The 21,093-nt window shown below is 36.9% G+C and overlaps 1 protein-coding gene across 8 annotated transcripts in view; it reads left to right on the top strand.

Annotated features, from left to right (window-relative positions):
* Positions 1–21,093, top strand: part of LAMA2 (laminin subunit alpha 2) — a 394,697-nt gene that overhangs the window by 288,654 nt on the left and 84,950 nt on the right. For 7 of the 8 annotated variants that reach the window (XM_030022172.1, XM_030022175.1, XM_030022173.1 and 4 more), the window contains exons 31-35: positions 3,338–3,424; positions 4,211–4,404; positions 13,303–13,445; positions 13,978–14,076; positions 19,344–19,455. In XM_030022172.1, the coding sequence (XP_029878032.1) occupies positions 3,338–3,424; positions 4,211–4,404; positions 13,303–13,445; positions 13,978–14,076; positions 19,344–19,455 (635 nt within the window). The remainder of the gene's footprint in view (positions 1–3,337; positions 3,425–4,210; positions 4,405–13,302; positions 13,446–13,977; positions 14,077–19,343; positions 19,456–21,093) is intronic. The other variant, XM_030022177.1, reaches the window with a different exon arrangement.

The following is a 21,093-nucleotide window of genomic DNA, read 5'->3' as shown; positions in this document are numbered from 1 at the left end:
TAAAAGTCAGAAATTGCTCCCTTGCTAATTTGTGATGAATAAATTAATAAGTGCTAGAAAATGCAATACTCAACAGGTAATGAATGTGTGTTATAAAGGTATTCTCACAAATGAAGCTAGAGCAGAACTCAAGTACAATATAGCCACAAGGGAGCTGTAAAAAGTCTTATGCTCGTATATTATGTTGGTATAAATGTGTTACAGTGCCTTTCTTGCTCCACTGTGGAATTTATTGATTCCTTATTTAATGTTACATGAGTTTTAGGCAATTTGTGAAAGATAGAATAATTTAAAAGCAATATAGTTATTGCAGCATAAATTTTAGTGGTTGCTTTATGCTAATGAGCCTTGCCACGATGTCTCCGCATGTGTTCCCAACAGATGATGCTTTAGCACTTGAGATTTGTTTGTTGTTTTGCTGAGAAGCTCTTAATGATATTTGTCATCATACCGTAGTACTGCTCTGAAAAGGTTTGTGTTTCATGATTGTTCTCTTGAAAGATGGGAAGTGTTCTTTAAAACCATTTTTCTGTGTTTTGTCTGACCTTTAGGATGTTTTAGTGAGTATTCCAGCCAGTATATCTCAGAGGTTTGGGGTTTTTTTTTTTTCTTCTTTCTTCTTCATTTTATCATTTTTGGGTGGTCTGAGGTTTATTTTGAAGGAAGGCATCCCTTTCTCAAACATCAGTAGCTAAACACATCATGGTCTTTCATCCACAGCAAGTGTTTTTAAGAAGACATCCAAACCTCATAAATACCAAACTGAGGACAACCAAAACAATTACAGAAGGGGCTTAAAGAAATACCCTTTATCGCAGAAAGTTATAATGTGGTCTTAACTGCAACTTTTTCTGAGTTGTACCCTTTTTCATTAATGTTTTCTAATGTAACGATTTGATTATGTGTTCTACCTACTAGTATCAAGAAAGGACATTCAAGTTGCAAAGAACAAGATCAACCAAGCTTCTCAGTTTTGCACATCAGCAAATACACTGGAAAAAACTTTGTTACTAACTGGAAGTAGGAAGTGCTGAAAAATATCATTCAATCCTATTTATTTTTTTCTGGGGCTTAAAAACCTTTGGTTGCGCAGAAATACAGGTGTCAGATCAGAAAATGAGCAGGAGTCTTCACCTGGGTGGTTATGGCACCCTGCTACAAGAATTTAGACATATTCTCCACACTGTGCTCCAGAAATCACTTGAGTATCTTGTCTAAAAGCAAACCTAAAGCACAGGAAGTGGGTGTTGCTGAAGTGCTCTACAGTTGAGAAATGTGTGGACTCCAGGTAGTACGTGTGTCCTGGGTGCATGCTCAGATTGCTGAGCTGCCTGAGGAAGTAAGAGTAAGCAAAGTGCCAATACCTCATGCAGCCACACAGCCTGCATGGCTGCGGATGTTGTCAGGGCCTGTTGTGTGATGCTCACATAAAAGTGATCATGAGGCTTTTTTGTTCAAAAACCTTCATAGGAGATAAGTGAGTAACACCTAGTCTGAAATTAGTAAATACAATTAATCATGAGATAGTCATCCAATTTCTTAGTGCTGTGAAGAGAGGAGTCAGATCTGAGCACATCCAGAAACAGAACTGCTTGGGTTTTATAGAGCTTTACTTAGATGTCTCTAGGTGTCATGGACAGGATTTCTACTGCTGTTAGCTGTAGCCATCAACAATTTTGGTAGCTGTATAGTAAATTCAGGGACAGACAACTATACATCTCGCCCATGTTAAAACTGAAGGAAACCACCACTGGAGAAAGCATGGGGGAGGAGATGTTTCAAATGTGTGTATATACCTGTCTGTGCATGTCCATTTTCCACTGCTGATAGAGGTTGCCTGAACAGTTGACTTAGACTACATGCCTAACTTTTAGATGGATAGGCCTAGGTGGGATACATCCATTCCATAAAACTACAGAATTAGGTGGAAAAGGAGGGTATCATGCCTTGGATTTGTGTGTGTTGTGCAGCTCAGTGAAAGCTCTTCAAGATACTATTAGAGAAAAAATTCTAACTACCTGCAGCTATTGTATGGTAATCATAATCTGCATGACATGCAGATAGCTAATGAGCTATCTCATTACCTTATTGTGTCATGGCTAATGTGGTATTTGTGAATAAGTATAGTGTAATTATTTTTATTTATGAAATTTTACAAAACTCCACTAAGGTTTTAAATACAGGTTTTATACTCCTGTACAATCAGCAGTCAGCTTTGAACATGATGAGCTGAAAAAAAAAAAAGAACAGAGAGAATGAGTTTTTCCTAGGGGTGTGGATCTATTTTTATAGAGTTGAAAATGTATTGGATAATGAGTTTGTGAGTAATAGATCAATTTCTTTAAATTTTTTTGCAGAGGTGTGATTTTATATACTCATTCAAGCACTATAGATTTAATGCATTATAAGCAAGTTAGAGTAGGATGCTGACTGTACTGTACCAAGAAGGAGCTCTAGGCTCACTGCTAGCCACCTCTGTGCTTTTGTGGTTCTTCTTCCACAAAGAGCTGAGAGAGTTTTACGGTATTGCACCATTTTAATATTTACCTGTGTTTCTTTTCCCCTACCTACCCTTTTTGTTTGTTTTAACTGTCTGTGCAGGCACTTACTGCACTAGTATTCCAGCAACATGCTACTTTGCACAGTTCCCGTAGGTACACACTGCAGTCACTAGTTATTCATCTATGTCATGGCTTAGTAAAAATAATCTAGTATCTCCTATGATTGAAATATGACCCCTCCCTGATGATGAAGGAGGTAGCTTTTAGGGTTTTTTTCCTCTGTAGGCCAGTCTTTTCTCTTCAGTACATCCTTGAGAAGGTCATCTGATGCTGCCTATTTGGAAGACTCCACATGGCTATGACTTTGGTTCCTTTCTCCCTCTTTATGTCTTACCTTTGCGTAAACTCTTTCCAGCTTATCTCCTTTTATTCAAACTAAAATTAAATCAGACTGGAAAGGCTGAATGTTTGTTAGCTCAGTTTCTTAATCTTTTGTTTCACATCTTTCCCATTACTTCCTTTTCTTGACCTGTATGAGTGACAGCACCATTCAATCACACAAACCTACAGCAGGACCATTGTTGACTCCATCCCCTCTGATACAACCCTTGTTGATTGTGCCCTTCCAGCATTTCTCTGAATTGCGCCAGTATCACAGCAAGGCATTCACAAAATTCTTAATAGGAAGGAGGGATCTCCCACAGGTGTTTATAAACAGATAAGAAAATGCTGCCATTTACATTAAGAGTGGAGCTTACCATGGGCCCTTCTGCACAGCTGACTAGAGTGAAATGATGCAATAGAGTGGAAAAGTTTTTTATTTGCTTTTGTTTTAGTTTTAGCCCTTCTTGTGTTGTGGAAGGACCTAGTGATTACCGGTGTACTGCATGCCCGCCTGGATATGAAGGCCAATACTGTGAAAGGTAAGATGAATGGAAGAAGAAGAAAGAGGGACAATGAAAGGTAGGCAAGACATGAAGGAGAGCAATGTCCTTTGATACTATAAACATAGATGTACTAATGTTTAAATACGTGCCTTCAGATAAGTTATTTCCTCTTTATATATTGTTAAAATTCAGCCATAATAGGCAATTTTTATGTACACACACTGTAAATTGATAATCAGTGTTATTTATATCACAGATATTGTCCTAGTCTTAACTTTCTGATTTGTGGTTTGTTTTTTTTTTTTTCCCCTGGGCCTCAGAAGTTAAACTGAAAAATACAAAATTTATCTAAAATTAGATACCATGCTTAGAGTGTGTCTTGATGCCACTCATACGCTTTGTTCTAGTGACTATTGTGTCCTCATGGGCACTGACTGTGAAAGACACTTAGATAAAACATATTAATGACCAAATTGCAAATTAATAACCTAAACAGCAGCTGTTGTCCCATCCATAGCAGCGCTGTGGGATTAAGATGATCAAAATTAGCAAGTGTCTACTACGAGATTTCACTTCTAACACAAAACACAAGTGGCTAATGGGGAAAAAAAAGGTCTATAGACCAAACAGTAAGTTTTCTGAAGTAGAAACTTTTTTGTCAGTTTAACTGAATACTGTTATAGAAGTATTTACTGTTATAGAAGTATCGTTATAGAAGTACTGTTATAGAAGCATAGAAGTATTATTTACAGTCTTGCCAAGTATTCATTGTAGTACACTATGCGTCTCAGACAAACCTGGTTTTGTATTTGCAATGCGTAGGTGTTCTTCTGGCTACACAGGAAACCCACAAACTCCAGGAGGCTCCTGCCAGGAATGTGAGTGTGATCGATACGGTTCCCTGCCTGTCCCCTGTGACCCTGTCACTGGACAGTGCACTTGCAAGCCTGGATTCACAGGGTGGAAGTGTGTTGGCTGTGAACATCGGCATGCGCGTGATGGCATGAAATGCGTTTGTACGTATACTAATGTAATTTTGGAGAATTTTTGATTGTGTTTCTCATATTTCAGAAATTCAACCCTGCTTGTGCATCAGTCAGTTGTGTGGGTTTCTTTGAAAATGGTTGCCAGGTTTCTTCCTACTTTGGCATTCTGGTCCATTTTTTTTCTCAAGCCTTGACAAGTTAGGAAAACTCTCAATACTTTTCAATGTGCTCACTGAAAACTGACAACAAAGCTTTGAAGGATTTCTTTTTGTGGGTTTTTGAAGTCTGTAGTTTTGCTAAAGGTTGTCACTGCTGTTGTGACAATATTTGCTCCTAGTGAATTTTTTAGTGTTGTCCTAAATGTTTAACCAGCAATTGCAATGCTTTATGCCATGAGTCACACAGAAAGTTTTTACCAAGGTTTGCTTGGTCATGGTTGGTTCAACAACCACTCATTGGAATTTAAAAGTCATAAGGAATGACAGTACAATATATCCAGGAACAAAGAACTTCCTTTGTTTAAAATAGAAAACTAATAGCCTAAAACACTAAGTTACATTTTACAGTACTGGTATCTTTGCCCTTCATTCAGTTTTCATATGTACCAAGTGTCTTGTCTTTTATTATTGTTTGGAATTTTTTTCCTTGAAATTGGATAGTGTTTGTTTTGAGCCCACAATCTTATTTCCCGTGATATTGTATGCTTACGTCTTATCAAAAAAATTCAGGTAGCAAAACCTTTCTAGAACACGTAGTCAATCCTGACTGAAATAAGGCATTTTCCTCTCCTCCATCTCCCCCAGCTGAGTAGGAACTGATTGTATTGTGATCTGTTTTGTTGGGTTTTTTTCCACTTGAGGCCATCATTGTTCATTTTAAAGTAGAATACAGGTAGGGATGCAGTAAGTCCACAGTATAAAATATTTCTTAATCTGTGCATCTTTGAATATATTGGCAAGGCACAATGAACTGGTTTTAATATTTTACATGATTTTTATCTGTTATAGGACTTAATTGGAGCTTTTTCATTTCGGGGAGGGGTTTTGCCTATGTAAGGGACATGTTACATCAAGGCAAGTAGATACCAAAAAAAGGCCCTTTCCCCGCCCCCCCCCCCGAGAATGCAGTCTTTACCTCAATACCCAGAGGTATACAGCTCTCTAATATTAAAATCATGTAGTACAGCTCAAAGAAATTGCAAACATTTTTAAAGAAAATTGGAGAAATAAAGAACCGAAGTACTAAAAATGGCTGAAGGTATCTCATCAGTCAAGAATGAAATGTGTGGCTTCTTTGAGTGGTTAAAGAGGAAGACATTAAGCACCTAGGGTCGGGGACTACACAATATAGAATATTGTTTTACTCAGCTTAATGGTTGTGATCAACTCTCAGAGAGTGATCGGGACTTAGCAGAACTAGGCTTCTAAATGTTGCTGTTGAGTTCATTGCTTTTGCCTTAGTCCTGACTCCCAGGTACAACGCTTCTTTGAAAATGAATAGAGAGATTACTGGGAATATAGACATAAATACTTCTATTTCTGTATTATTAATAGTATGGTATTGGTTCATTGATTAAAAGCTTAGTGTACTTAAGGGAAATAAAGTTCTAATGTCCTGCAGCGTGATGTAGTGTAGGACTTATTTCTGAACTATTGTATATCTTAAGCTGTATTTTAAACTACAGCAAAATGAATGCAAATAGAGTAAGTAGCTACTTTGCTGAAATAACTATGCTTTGGATCCCATTTTGTGGCCTACAAGTCAAGGAGAATTGTAATCATGAGTTAAGTCTGTAAGTGTCACAGCTAAAAAATTTTAAAATAAGGACTATGTTTTGCAGAGTGGCATCTAAACAAAAATGACTTAATTTTTCAACATCCTGAATACCTGTTACATTATTCCCAGTACGAGCCAATGTTTTCAATCTCAGGCACTGCTTAGTCTGTTTTTTACTGGTCATTTACCTTATCAGTATTCTGATACTGATACTTGGATATCCAGGATGGCTGAATTCCTTTGTAGAAAACAGCTTAAGTGCAAGTTATCATTTGTAATGGTTTTCCAATTTGTTAATCAGACTCTTTCATTGTGTGGATAATAAGGTTAAAAATCCTCACTATGAATGGAAAAACTGTGTGCAGGCAAATCAAATTTTCCACCTTTTTCCTTTGAAGGATGTGGTTCACTATAATCTCTGATTTAACTGCAACGTATTCATGTGCCAGTGTTGAAATGTATCTACACTACCTGTAGCAGCATTTTTACCTTAATTAGATTATCAGTTTTCACCATAAAAAGTCCTTTCATGTGCATATGGACATTTCATGTCATTGCTAGAGGTGAGGAATCAAATGAAAAGAAAGATGTCTTTCCTTTAGTCATAAAAATAGGAATCACCTATAGACACAGATGGGAGGTACTTTAAAAGTCTGGTATCACAGGAACTAGTTCATTACTATTGACACCACATCAATAACATCCATGTCATAAATTGCAAAAACTGCAATTAAATATTTCAGTAAACACTTTATGACTATTTGCTCTCACTATATGATTTTCCCTTTGTTTAAAGGTTCCTCAACCCCCATATTACTCCAAACCCACTTTTGCTACTGCTGGGCAATAACCCAACATGGTAGAAAACCAGCCTCATCAATAAAACATTTACCTTTGTAGCCTGTAGTAGACAGAGGGGCTGTGGTAGACAAAGGGAGTGTGGCAAGCATAGACGTGGTGGGAATTTGCCCGTGGTTAACACTGTCACAGGCTTCAGAGTACAGCTGTTTTCTTCTGATAGGGATTCATTGCTGCAGCTGCTAATGTGCTTTAATAGTCATTGTGCTGTCAAAGAACCATTAGAAACACCTTTTGGGGAAACCCTGAAGCTTTTCTTCCTTACTCCCAGAACATTTATCTGTTCTGATGTGAGTTTAATGCAGCTGAGAATTTGGTCATGTATACAATATATTTTTACTGTTATGTATCAGCCACTTCCAAAATACTCAGTAAATTCCCTTCTGATTAGCTTCAGTTGTAATGAAACCTTAATAGTAATAATAATAATAGTGATTAAGTACTGTTAATGTACAGAAAATGAATGCCATACACAGAATCCTGTTTGCATTCAATATTTCAAATGAGCTGTATGCATCTACATTTGCTCATTTGCAGAGTTCCATTGCAAATACTGCAGTTGCATTGTACCTGTCAGAAGTGTGAAGACCCCCTAGTTAGGTGGTAAAATGGTCTAGCTTAAAGAAAATACATGCAAATACAATGACCTGTTTGAAAAAATGTAAGTAATACAAAACATAGTGTGTTTAAGCTGTCCAATGTTAGTATGTTATAGTTAATATTTAGGAAAGTGAAAATTGATTTTGAATATTTAGCAAAGAATAACCATCTAAATAATGAATTTTTGGCAAATTCTATAAAAGGTCACCACACAGTATGACATGAAAACTAAATAATGCATATTTAAATCCAATTAGAGATGTATTTTAGCCTCAATATTATAATGTATTATTGTTTAAATATAACATTTATATTTTAACATATCCCTTATCATAAGTATTCTAAAGATTTTAGAGTGAAAATTTGCAGTGAAAAGACAGGGAAAAAAATGGAGGAACGTGCATGTTCATTAAAGTGATCTATTTCTGATATAGCTGAAAAATCTGTTTTACCAGGTTCTTACTGGTTTTTTCATAACATGTCATTTTTCAGTTGCTTAGTGCATGCCACTTTTCAGTGCTGTGTTATAACAGTTGTATTTTAGAAAGCTACAGGTGGAATGGGAAGAGAATATATTTTTTAAAAGCCACTGTACAAAGGGGAAAAATTTGTTTATTGCTAAATAACAATGGAAAGATAATTACAGGTGAATCGCACAGACAGAATTCACTTCCCATTATATTCTTAGAACAGAACAATGTTGTTTTCTCTAGCATGCCATTAGGGAATGGAAAATGGTATCCAAAAAGTAGATTTTTTTATAAGTAATACAAGACTCTGAATGGTCTACTACATATCATAAAAATTCTAAATTTTTTGCATGATGACGGTTAATAACTGGATTATTTCCCCAGCTAAAGTGACCATCTATATTGCCATGTACAGATACTCGTAATACTCTGCTGATGAAGACTTCCTTGTAATTTTTGGTCTCAAGTAATCCACTTCTTAGGCTCACCTTCCCTTCTCTTTTGAAACTGTCAGTAGCCAATAAGAAAATTAGTGATGATTGCAGACTAATTTTAATAATGCTGCCAACATCCTATATACTGTCAAATATGACAAAAGTTCTCTCAAATCTTCTCTAATGCTTACAGATTTTATTTTTATTTGTAACTATAAATGAATTGTCCTCTAAATGTTTGATGCCCCCTTAGGCATCACTCATTTTTACTGTAATAAATATATCTCAATGTTTATTCTGCTGAAAGTTGTCAAGTGGCAATTGCTGACTGGTGTATAATCACTACAGTATTGAAGATATATAGGTATATTTTCTGTTTCCTTAGTTAAACCCCACCGTTCCAATCCAGAAAATGGCTGAGTTGTATGATGAACTCAGTTCATCTGTACCCAGCATGCTCAGGCAGACTGACATCCTTAGTATTTGCTTGATTCATATTTTACACACACATACCGGAAATACATAAACAAGCCAAAGCATGTATTGCTCGCTCCTCATCCTTCCCAAAGAGCTTTGACCTTAGGAAGCTGAAGTGGACAGAAGGAGCTACAAGGGGTTTGGATCAAGCCTGTAGCAATCGTGCATTTTCTTAGATTAGTAATTCTCTTGTGTATTCTTTGTTATACCTTGTGACATTACACTTCACTTCAGTTGTATAGTTTGCGTATGTTAAATTAAGAACCTTAGATTACAGTGTTGTTGGAACAGTGACTGTGCTTGCCACTGTGCAGCCTTTAAGGAAAAAAACGATCCTAGTGAGGACTTCAAGGCTCTGTTGTTAAACATATCGCAAGTCAGAACTCACCTTCTGAATGCTTTCAGGGCACCACTCATAACTACAACCGGGACTTCAAAAAAAATTGGTCTCAATATTTTGAGCTCTGTTGTAACACAAACTGCAAAACTTTTCCTCAGATGTATGCTCCTGTCACAAATGTTCCTTGGGGTCAAGCAAAAAACCTAAATGTAAAGCAGTCAATGTGCTTCTGCTGTGCAAGATTAGCAGCAAATAGGAAGTAATAATGGCATAGAGAGATCAAACAGATATCTCATAGTTAGGAATTTTTCTGTAACTCGGTTTTTGGGGGAGGACCTTCAGCCATGCTGCAGTCAACAAACTTACATCTTTACGAATTTAAATATTCAATATTGGTGAGGGAGAAAATTATATAATCAGATTCCTTTAATACCAGGTCTTGGACATGCGAATATTGTACTCTAAGTAGACTGGTGCTTGCAGTGAGAGGGAGTTTTTCCCAGCTGTCACTCAGTTCTGCACCCAGGAGAAGAAGAGAGCTCCTAGCCACTGGTCCTGGCAGAATCAAGATTTTTCCTCTAAATTAGGAGTAGCTCCATGATCTCAGCCCTTACAAATTCAGAACTAAGCAGAGATGCTGTCTTTGTCAGAGGCAGATCTTGAAGAATCTGTGAAAAGAAGCATCTCCCAGCTCCTACACAGTCCTTAATTCAGCAGGAGCTGGGAGCATCTTATCACAAGCCTTCACAGAGTGAGCTGAAAAGAAAGATACTGTGTGTAACACCAGATCTCTGAAGCCTTGGACTAGCTTCTGCTATGTTCTGAGTTGAACAGAAGTTGTGAGACCTTATGGCACAACCATAAGAGTTAAATTTACCCCCGTGCTGGACAACTGCTTCTCTGTCTGCATGAGCTCCATATGGGACGGCCACCCCTGCTTGGCCTAAAAGCTGATAAGTTATCAGTTGTTCTCCCTTTTTTTGATGCATGAGCTCCTGTTGAGTTTAGACCCATACTCCAATGTCTTTCACCCGACTCAAGCACTATATAAACCTAACTAGTACTGGTATGTATCAGAACCAGCAAAGGAGGCTTTCTACATAACAAAAATCAGAAATAAACCTGAGTTGGTACTTTAGATCCTGATCTGGATCTGAATTTTCCCAGATTTTGGAGAGAGATTGATCATGCAAACTCCCTGAAACCAGCAGCAATGGCAAGGAAGCTAAAGCTTTCAGCTCTCTACTCGGGTTCTGTTTTGGGGGGCAGAGGAGGGCTTGTTTATTATTTGGTGTGAGACCAGTGCCAAAATAGGAAAAATGGGGTAACAGCAAACAGATTAATGAGCCTAACAGTAGTTCAACACTTTACTGTGAAGCAACAGGAAACTAATACTGAAGAGTCACTAACTATCACAGGATACCACCTCATATCAGAGATTGCATGGTTGCCCTTAGACCTAAGATTTCCTAGTCATAACACAGTCTTCTGAATCTTAACAGCAATGAATGTATTAAAGCACAACTGTGTTAGATAATCACTCAAATGGAGCAACACATTGTAGCTCAGACATGTGATTCCTTTATTGTACATTATCTTCTCTTTGTAAGATGGGATAAGTGGTTAGATGTCCATAAACTTATAGTGTCTTTCATTATTTGAGCAATTATTAAAAAAAAATAATTCTTTGGCATGCGTACTTTGGAGATGCTTCTCACAAGAGGTAGGTCAAAATACTTACAGGACTTACTGTGCATGTGAAAGTGTGAAAATGGAAAATGCAATAATTTGCATTAATTGCTTGCTGGACTATTGTAATATTGACTGCATGATTTGCCTCTTACATGCTCGCACTGCTGTAATGATCTGAATTTAGTGCTGCATTTGTTAATATTAGACACAAATTTATGCTGACAGTTTTATAGATAGACACAGAAGTATTTCGTCTTGCAAAATATAATCATGCTCTTGAAATATTTCCCTTAGCTACAGTACATTTCAGACTGCGTATTGGAGTAGGTTAGTCCTATGTCATCTACTCAACTGTAGTCCTCACTTGATGTAGTTCCTCTTCTCAACCTGATTATCATGCAAGAAGTGTTAATGCTCACTTACCAATTGTTTACTCATTGAGAATACTTCATCTCTTCATAAGCTGTTCATTTTTTTCTTATTGGTGTGAATTGAGTTTGTCTTTAACAGATAGCAAATTTTTAGCATTTTGTTACCAACCACTCTGACAATTTTGAGGGTGAATAGATTTAGCTTGTTTTGTAAGTGAAATAATGTACCAAAAAAACCCCCAACCCAACAACAAACAACAAACCCCAACTCTTTCCAGGTCAGGGATCACTTACTTGCATCCTGCAAAATGATTATCAGGTCTACTTACCTTCTTGACCAGCTACAGAACAGGTGTTTGTTATATAAAGCATTCAGTTGGCTGTAAAACTTGCTTTCCCTTTAATTCTCTCAGACTTCTAAAAGCAAGCACACAGATGACAAAAGCTGGGATGGTAATAGCCTTTTTTTTTTTTTTAATTTCATGTAGAAACATAAATCAGAATGTATCATGCCCACAGTTAATAAGTGCAGAGAAGTTCCAGTGCAGTTCAGCTTATGTAACAGAATACTGTGAAATAGAAGGAAGAAGTCTGCAAATGGAAGCAATGAAAATGCAAAAGGAAGTCTTAAAATAACAGTATCTAGCTTTCTGCACCCACTTCTTACTGCACTAATCCAGCATCTATCTTGTCTCCTTTTCTATCATCACATGAGTTTCATGGTGTATTGAACTAGTATTCATTATTCTTCTTTTCTCTGTATTTCACTCACCTCCTTGCTATATTGAACAGCCAACTTACAGAATAAGAACAACATTTAGATAACCGTGAAAACTTTACAGAACAGAAAAGGTTTAATATACATGAAGAATAGGTTTCAGGAAAAAAAAAAAAGTAATTCTCTGTTGAAAATTACTTCTCTTTTTCTACAGAAACATACATGTTGTTTAGTGCTTTGTTAGCCATTGAGCTGCCTAGAGGTGTTGCTGAAATAAATATTTACATACTTGTAAAACTTTAGGTACAACCCTCCGTGTCTCTTAACATCACCAGTGAACTCATTGTTTCAGAGTTTGCTTCATCTCCCGAGATGTTGTTTAGGTTTGCCACTTCTGGGTAGCATCTTTATGCAGGGAAACAGAAAGGCATTCCTACAACTCTGTTTTAAAGGATGAAGAATTTTCCTGTCTGCAGCATAAATGATACAAGACTTTAAGGTTATAAGAATTTCTTGTGATAATTAATAGAAAGCAAGAGGTGGGGTAATGCAAACTCCTTTCAGTATATGCAGCACACACCAGTATTTTTCATGCTAAAGAAAGGAAGCATAATGAAAAACTTATAAGCTGCTTAGTGAAAGGAGGTAGGGAAAAGAATTTCTTAAAACTATCAGTATTTTTACCTGGACTCTTTCTACTCTCTGCATTACAAGTTTAGCATGCTTGGCCATGCTATTATATGACTATAAAGCATGTAAATTGTAAGATTTCTTTAGTTTTTTACTTTCAAATCCACAACCATACTATACTTCTTAAAGTGCTCCTTAGATTTTCCAAATTACCTGTCCACTTTTCTCAAACTTCATCCAAATTGCTTGTCTAATTTAGGATTTTATATTGTCTAGTCTGTGATGGACAATGTTAATTATTTCCTCTTTTTGTGAGGTAAGCCTACCAATTTTGCTCTTCATGTTTTATATTAAACTGTCCCATATCAAGTCCTAAGCAATAAGGTCTTTCCTGTGTTCTAGTTGTTGTTTCCATTTTTTCTCAAACTATGCTTTTGAGGTAAATTATCTGAAATTAGTGTTACCTCTCACAGAATTGTATGTGTGCCATAAAATTTCTAATTCAAACATATGTCCTAAACATTTAGCAGGAATAAATAAGCTTTGCTGTTCTTCCCCCCAGCTTGTGATGATGAATGCACAGGACTCCTTCTCAGTGACCTGGATCAGCTAAACCAGATGATCCTGAGTGTTAACCTTAGTGGTCCACTGCCTGCTCCATATAAAATGTTGCATGGTTTTGAGAACATGACACAGGAATTAAAGGTATGTTCACAGTATTCACATACATAAAGAACAAGGCTTCAGTACAACTGTACTTGAATCTGTTCAAACATATAGCCTTGAGTAGGTTCAGGGAAGAAGAAAAATTCAAGATTTAAATACTTCAAGCTTGCTTTGGTTGATAAATAGTTATTACAGTTTTGACTTATTTTAATAAATGAATCTTGCAGCAGTAATTTGTGTACATATATGCAAGGAATTATACTGCAGACACAGAAAAAGTGATGTCGCATACAAGTAAAATGGTGTTCATGCTGGTGGTCCATAAAGTGGTTATGTATTTTATATGCTGTGTCTTCCCTACCATACTTACAGGTTCTCCACTAAACTATGTAAAGCTGTCAAGATTCCTGAGAAAAGTGTGTTGGGTAGATGTGACACAAGAGTCAATGACAAAAGGGAGTTGCATACTGTAATGAAAAGGAAATTTTTGATGCTGCTTCTCTACAATATTTGGAAGCACTGAGATCCATTAAATACAGATTTTCACTCTCCCTCCTCTCTTCCCCAACAGCATTTGCTTTCACCTCAGCGAGCACCAGAGAGACTTCTTCAAATAGCACAAGAAAATCTGGATACCCTGGTGACAGAAATGGATGAACTACTGACAAGAGTAAGTCTATGATCACGTTGGGGTCTCTGGGTTTGGTTAAGGCTGCATAATGACAGAAATCTTCTGAATATGAATTAAACATGAATGAATAGATGAATTATAAGACACTTCCTGGTCTCAGTGTTTGAAATGGCAGCACGTCCTCTAACAACCTCTTTTTGTAGGCCAATACATTGAGATGTATTTTCTGCAAAACTTTATAATAATGTAAGAAAACTTTGTAATGCTCATACAGAGCACCCAAGAATGAACTTATTTGGAAAAGCTGACACTAAAGGAAAGGGAGTTCTTGATACAGCATTTGTGGGCTTTCCCATCACTTCAGCTACAGGTTATGTTACAAACCTAACGGCAACAAAACCCCTGGATTACCACACAGTTTCTCACATGTCTGGAATTTTTCTTTAACTGGCTGAGGCTTTTGGAAACTGAACTGCCTGGTTTCCTTCCTTTTCTTCTGAACATTAGTACTGTCTGTAGTAAGGTTATCTGCTTTCTGCATCAGCAACATCATCTCATCATATTCCCTTTCAAATCTCCTGAGCCTGACTGTCTCAAGATAGTTCTCAGCCTGTTTCTCTTTCAAGATTGCCTGTTGCAATACAAGTAGCCTGACTTCACTCAGAGTTACTTAGTGCCCAACCATCTCAAGAACTAAAAAAAAAAAAAAAAGTTTTGCTGTTTTGCAGTTTCATTTTCCATTTTGGTTTATCTCTTGTGTTGGCTTGTTTCTCGAGGAGCTGTAGAGCAAATGGTAAACTAGCCTGATTCACTTATTTCAGAGAATTTTTATAGCAAGGCAATGGACGTCCTGGTTTAACAAATAGCAAGTTCTCATTAAGAGTCAATGAATGAAGTAATTGAAATGGGGACAATATTTAAGGGGAGAATTCAAATATATGCACAAGGTGTGTGAGTTTAGTTAAATATATGTCTCCTATATTTCATTTATGAGGGTAGTGAGAGTCTTCTGGATTTCAATCGATGTGCTATTTACTCTTTTAGTTAGGGAATTTTATTTCGATATAGACCTTATTTTGGTCAGGAAAAGACAATGTCTAAGAAAATAATATAAATTCTGCCACCTAGTGGAGAAAAAATAGGGAAATGGACTAGCCACCATAAAAATACAGCTGTCCAAAATATATTAATATGAAGGACTAGCAAAAATCATGTTTGTGAGTTGTGCTTCCCTGCATTGAAATAGCCAAATAAGAAAGACATGGGTTACTGTACTGATGAATATACACCTGAGAGAATTTACCTAAACCCCATACAGTTTTGGCATCCTGTCTTAAAATTGTTCATGGCTTACAGAACTAAAATTCTCAGAGAAACTGGTTTGTTTGTGTGGATTATATTCAATTTTGAAAAAAACTATGAAATCATGGGTAGTTGGCAAGAAAGCACCTGTAGTGTGTTTGCATATGTATGCATGTGTGTGTCTATACACCCCCCCCACATGAACACACAGGTATCTCTCTGTACATACTCTCATTGAGTGTGAAAAAGCTTGTTTTTTCACTTCTGTTTGATCTTTTATCTTTCTGCCAGAAAAAACTATGGTAGTTTTAAGTCTAGGTGGATTTTTAACTCATGACATCCCTACAAGTACAGATTATATTTCTTATATTAAGCTCTCTCAATCTTAGGCTAAGACAATTTTTCTTTTCCCTTTGCATAGTTGCTCTTTTAAGTATCCTTTTCCAATTGCCCTCCCCCCGGGAAAAAAAAAGTTAATAAATTTTAATCCCCCATGGAGATGACCTAAAATAACGTTGCAAATTCTGACCTTCTGTAGACTATTCTTGGAAGGAAAAATATTGAAGGTCTGATCTTAGGGGAGTCAGTGTGGTGGCCAGATTATCACCACTTCCATTTCTGCAGTTTTCCATTGTTGCAATGAGTAAGTAGCCTTATGAGTTCCGGTTATCTTTACAAAGCATTGTTGACTGGATTGCAGGTGGTTTTTTTTAATCTGGGGACTCGCAACTGGTGGCAAGTCCTACCCTTCTCTTTTGATGTTTGTAAATAGCAGTAATGTCCCAAAAAGAAGAGTGAGTCCTGATGTAGTGTGTTCAAGTCTCATTTCCACATGAAGATATAGCTGATAACCCCATAATGGCTAACACTTGGAGCATGGTATAACCATAGATAGCAAAGTTTTTCCCCATATCTGATTTGCAGGCTCACCAAATTTTCCAAGTGAAACCAGTAGTGATGAAGAAAAAGGTTGATGAGGATTGGTGAGGAGTTATTTCCATGAAAAAAAAAAAATTCTATCCATTTTAAGATAAAATGTGGAAGACAATAGTATTTAGTCACTACAAAACCATTGGGGTTTTTGCTTCCTTGTGGTCTCTTTTCTACCAGTGATTTCTTACATCAGTGCAGCACTCCTTTTTCTTTTTTCCCATCATATTCTTTCCTTCATTCACTCTGCCATACAGAAGATCCTCACGTCTTTCTCGCACTAATTATGTTCTTACATGCTTGCATGCACATTCCCACACCTACCACCAAAGGCAGACCTCAGAATCTTCACTTCCTTTCAGTTTGCTACTTTTAGTCAAAACCCCCTTTTCACTTCTAATCAGGTACCTTCAGAGCCTTCAAGAAAGACAGGGATCAGAATCACTCCTCTGATTGAAATGCTTCTTTTGACTTTGTAAACTTTTTCGTTTCTCCCATACCACTGAGTTTCTCAAGCTCAAAAGTATCTGGAAGTAGTAGCAGAGGCAACCTAGTTTGCAATAGTTGGAAGCATTTGGAGGGAGAGCCAAGAACTTCCATCTGAACAGTGAGGTCTGTGTTTACTCCTCCTTCTGTGGTCTGCAGCTCACTAGCTGTAGAAATTCCTGTAGGGCTCCCCTCCAGATGCCATCCAGAGGAATTTCTTGTGGCTTGACTAAGACCTCAGACTAAACACACAAACAAAACGAAAACAAAAATGTGTGTGTATTTGCTAATACTTGCTGATAGTCTAAGTTGCCAATAGTCTTCAGACTGGGACAAGGCCTTCCATGCAACCTTCATCGCTAAGTACAGGCTATGAACATCACCAAAGCAGGTTCACTGATCTCATATACTTTCTTTACTGGATTTCCATGGTAGGGAAAATTCTTGAAGATTCATTCCAAACGCTTGCTCTGGGTCCAGTCTGCCTGACCCTTATTTCTCCCCCAGAAAGTTTGTTGTGCCTGTTTAAACTGTTAGGAGATGCTGAAGACTGACCTTATAGAAATGGTGAACTGTAGTAAACTGAATATATAGAAAATGAGTAGGACTTTATTAACAAATGGAAACATTTAATTAGCCATGGAATGGTAGGTACAGTATGAAGGACATTTGCCATTTAATTTGGTTTATGGAGTTAAAGCTAGACAAGATGATGAAGCAAAAGGTTATTTTTCAGCAAAGCAAATTATGGCAGAATACAGGAAGCCTTCAGTGGAGCTGAATGGGATTTAAGTACTAAAGAGAACTGTCACTGAGAGGAAATGAAAACTGTTTGATGACAGATTAATGTGGACAAAAATGTAGTACATGCCATTCAGTCATAAATATTGAGAGGTTAAAGTGGCCAATTGGAATTAACATGAATGTGGAAAAAGTAATCAAAACTAAGAAAAGTATATGTAAGTTATAAAACACCATTTGTAGTAAAGGGCTTAGAAATATTATAGACTATAATAAAAGTGAATGTGAAAATTCCAAGCAAATAAAACCTGAAGAATAAAAGGCTGATTGCAGAGGATTTGACGATAAATAATAAGGTAGTTCTCAATTACATGAAGAATGAAATGCCTTCAGAAATGTCAAGCTGGGTTAGAGCAGTGGTCCATCAAGACCATTCTGTATTTTTGCCTTTTTCCTATCCCGATTGCCTCTTAGAGCTCACTGTGACAATATTTCAGTTCTGTATCCAGGCAGGTAAAGGGGTTTTGTAAATCTTAGAGGAAGTAACCAATAGCATGATTAAAGCTGTATAAATGTGAAAAGCCATGTTCTTCTACTGGTACAGGGATGAAATAGAACAAACTCCCCCCAGTCAGTATGGGTTCTTACTTCTTCCTGTATAATTCTATTTACCTGAACCATTTTCATATGAATTACTTCCAGAGTAACTACTCCGAAGTAGACCAAAACTGCAAGTGGTATGATAATGCCAGGGATTTCATTTCAGAAGCTCAGCTGTCCTGATGTATCTTGAGGGCTTCCATCTAGAAGCTAATCAGGCAAAAATAAATGTGTTAAAGTGATACTATTTCTCTTTGACTACTATTGAAACATGTGGGGGTTTTTTGTAACTGAGAAAACAGTTTGTACAGCTTAAGTCATGGAAGACCTAAGCTCATTTTGAATTATTGATCTTCTAGCCATCCCCCACTGACTGGAAAGATCATAATGCCCTGCTTCGAGACATTTCTTGGGAATGCAGTCCCCAAAGAAAAAAACTGGGGGTTTTTTGCTTTACAGTACAGTTTGACAAGCTTTGTTCCTTCAAATGGTCAGCTTCTTTGTAATAAAAATGAGTCTGTTTTATAAATAGGGACCTTGAGAGCTAAGTAGAATGTCTTAAGATGATTTCTTTCCTCAGCATATTTTTCAGGTCTGCAGCAGATGTCTGTCTTCATCCTGCCGCTGCTGCTGTGATTCAATAAAATTATAAAGCATTTAGTTACACAAAGCTAAAATTTTACTGGGCACCCCAATATGTTATAAACAAACAACATCAAGCATTAGAGCTGAAAAAAACAACTTTTTTTTTCTCTCCTTCTTGGTTTAATTAATGTATTGATTTAAAATTCTTCTTGCTTGTTGGCATGAACTGTCTCTTTGAGAAGACCTCTGGGGAGGAAGCAAAGAGGTCATGGTATCTGCTGCACGTTGTCAATTGAAAAGTGCACAATTGTGAAACTATGGAAAGTATTCCCTGAAGAATCTATTAAAAGGTTCCAAACAACATTTCTTTAAGCAAATTCAGTGAATAATTTCATCCTGTCTCCCTTTGTGTACTGTTGCACACAACTAGTGTTTCTAAGAACCTAAAATAAAGCCTTCCAATTTTCATTTAAAGAAAAAGGTAATAAAATTTAATTGTGTACTTGAACAGAGCATGTCATTTCCCGTGCATCTGATCAATAATTCATTGATTGCCTTTTGCCTGAGGAAAGTTTTGTACATAGATTCATCCAGTAGGAATATCGCATAGTGCAGCCTTGTCCTGTTTATTAATTATACTTTTCCTGAATTTGAATCACTAGGCTACCAAGGTGACAGCAGATGGTGAGCAAACCAGGCAGGATGCTGAGAGGACTAATGACAGAGCGAAATCTCTTGGACAGTTCGTCAAAGGCATTCTCCAAGCTGCTGAAGGTATTGGAAAAAGAAAAATATGCCAATTGTTTCTCAAGAAAACTGAAGGATGGTGGGGAAGAGGGTCTGAGAGACAATGAAGAAGAGTTTATTCACTGAGAAATGTCATGTGCTTTAAATGTTGAGTGAAGAAACTACCGTTAACTATCTGCAGACTTTTTCCAATCTACAGATGCAGTTTATTTAAACAGTGTATGAACAAAGACTAGCAGAATATTGAGTATGTTCCTTCAGGATTTTTGCAGTTATTTGAAGAAAAGCTATTATGATGAAGTAACTAACAGGGCTTAGCTTTTCTTTATTTTCAAAGCACTTAAAAACATGTATTGGTAAAAAAGCTTGATGTAATTTTAGCACTTGGTATATTAACACTTCATCTTAATTCCCCAAAATTACTTCAAAAATACATTACTTCTTGCTGTTAATGAACATCTGCTGCTTGGAATTTGCAAGTGACTCCTAACCCTACCTAAGTAGTGGCATGGAGCCAACTCTTTCTTTCACAAGCTGATTCACTGCACTTACAATGCAGTAAAGACTTATGAGCAATATTATTGTAGATGGCTTTGAGAAGCAAGACCTATATATTGCATGAAGCCGTTAAATGAGATAATGGCTGAAAAATATGAAAACGGTTGGCAATCACAGGCAGGTTTTTTACTTGAAAAATAGTGATCTCTTCGTTCTTACTCAAAACTCCCACTATAGTACTGATTTCAGTAGTTATGCTTCTGAAGGCCCATTTCATTGAAAGGGAAAAGCTTCCACTTTTGTCCAAGTGCTATAAAATACATTTTATATTGCCTTTCATGTAATACATCCCTGTACATGCCCTGTAGCTGAACTGAACAGCAGTTTAGGATATCTTTAGGATGTGCAACTTTGACATGAAATAAATGTGGGAAAAGCAACAAGAAAAAGAAAGCAAGTTTTCAAGAATTTCTCTAAACAAAAGACCAGGTTCCTCATATTTCAAGATGAATTTGGGATGACAAGGGCTAAACCAATTTTTTGCTCCACAAAGTTTCTGCCCAGTGTTTGTAACCCAAGCAAAGGTTTCCTCAAGCAGGTTTGGCGATAGGAAGTACAGAGTTAGAAGACATTGAGGGGGTGAAGTAAATTTATGCGGTATCTTAGAAGTTGACAAAGACTCTAAAATCAATGTGTTTGCCTAGTGGCCAAGTTAATGTTTTAAGAATAGATGAAATACAGGAGCACAGGACTGAAAGATACCTCCTGGGTAGCTGCATCCACTCCCCTGCTATCATAAACTTTCTAACCCTCATCTTCAAAGTAGTTTCCACAAATACACACAATCTGAATAGGAGGCAGTTTCAGAACTCTTCATTACTACAAACCTTCTCATTTCTAGCTAAAAATATTCATGTTTAGTTTATCGTCATGTATTCTTTTGCCAACCTTGTTCTTCAGTTCAAATAGGTTTTTTTCCTCTCCCAAGTGCTTCTCCTCCTTCCCCCACCCCCAACTATGTTCACAGAGAGGAATCATATTCCCCTTCGGCCCCTTTTTTTCTAGACTAAAACACCTTAAAGCATAGTCTCCCAAATGTCCTGCTCAGTTTCATATAATTTCCCTTCCTCTGTTAAAAATTAGGTTCATCTTTCCAGAGCACAGGTA

This window comes from Aquila chrysaetos, chromosome 8 (genome assembly GCF_900496995.4).
Source record: "Aquila chrysaetos chrysaetos chromosome 8, bAquChr1.4, whole genome shotgun sequence".
In the NCBI taxonomy this organism is placed as follows: domain Eukaryota; kingdom Metazoa; phylum Chordata; class Aves; order Accipitriformes; family Accipitridae; genus Aquila; species Aquila chrysaetos.
Note: the sequence above shows the minus strand (reverse complement) of the source record. Positions and strands in the feature narration are given on the sequence as shown.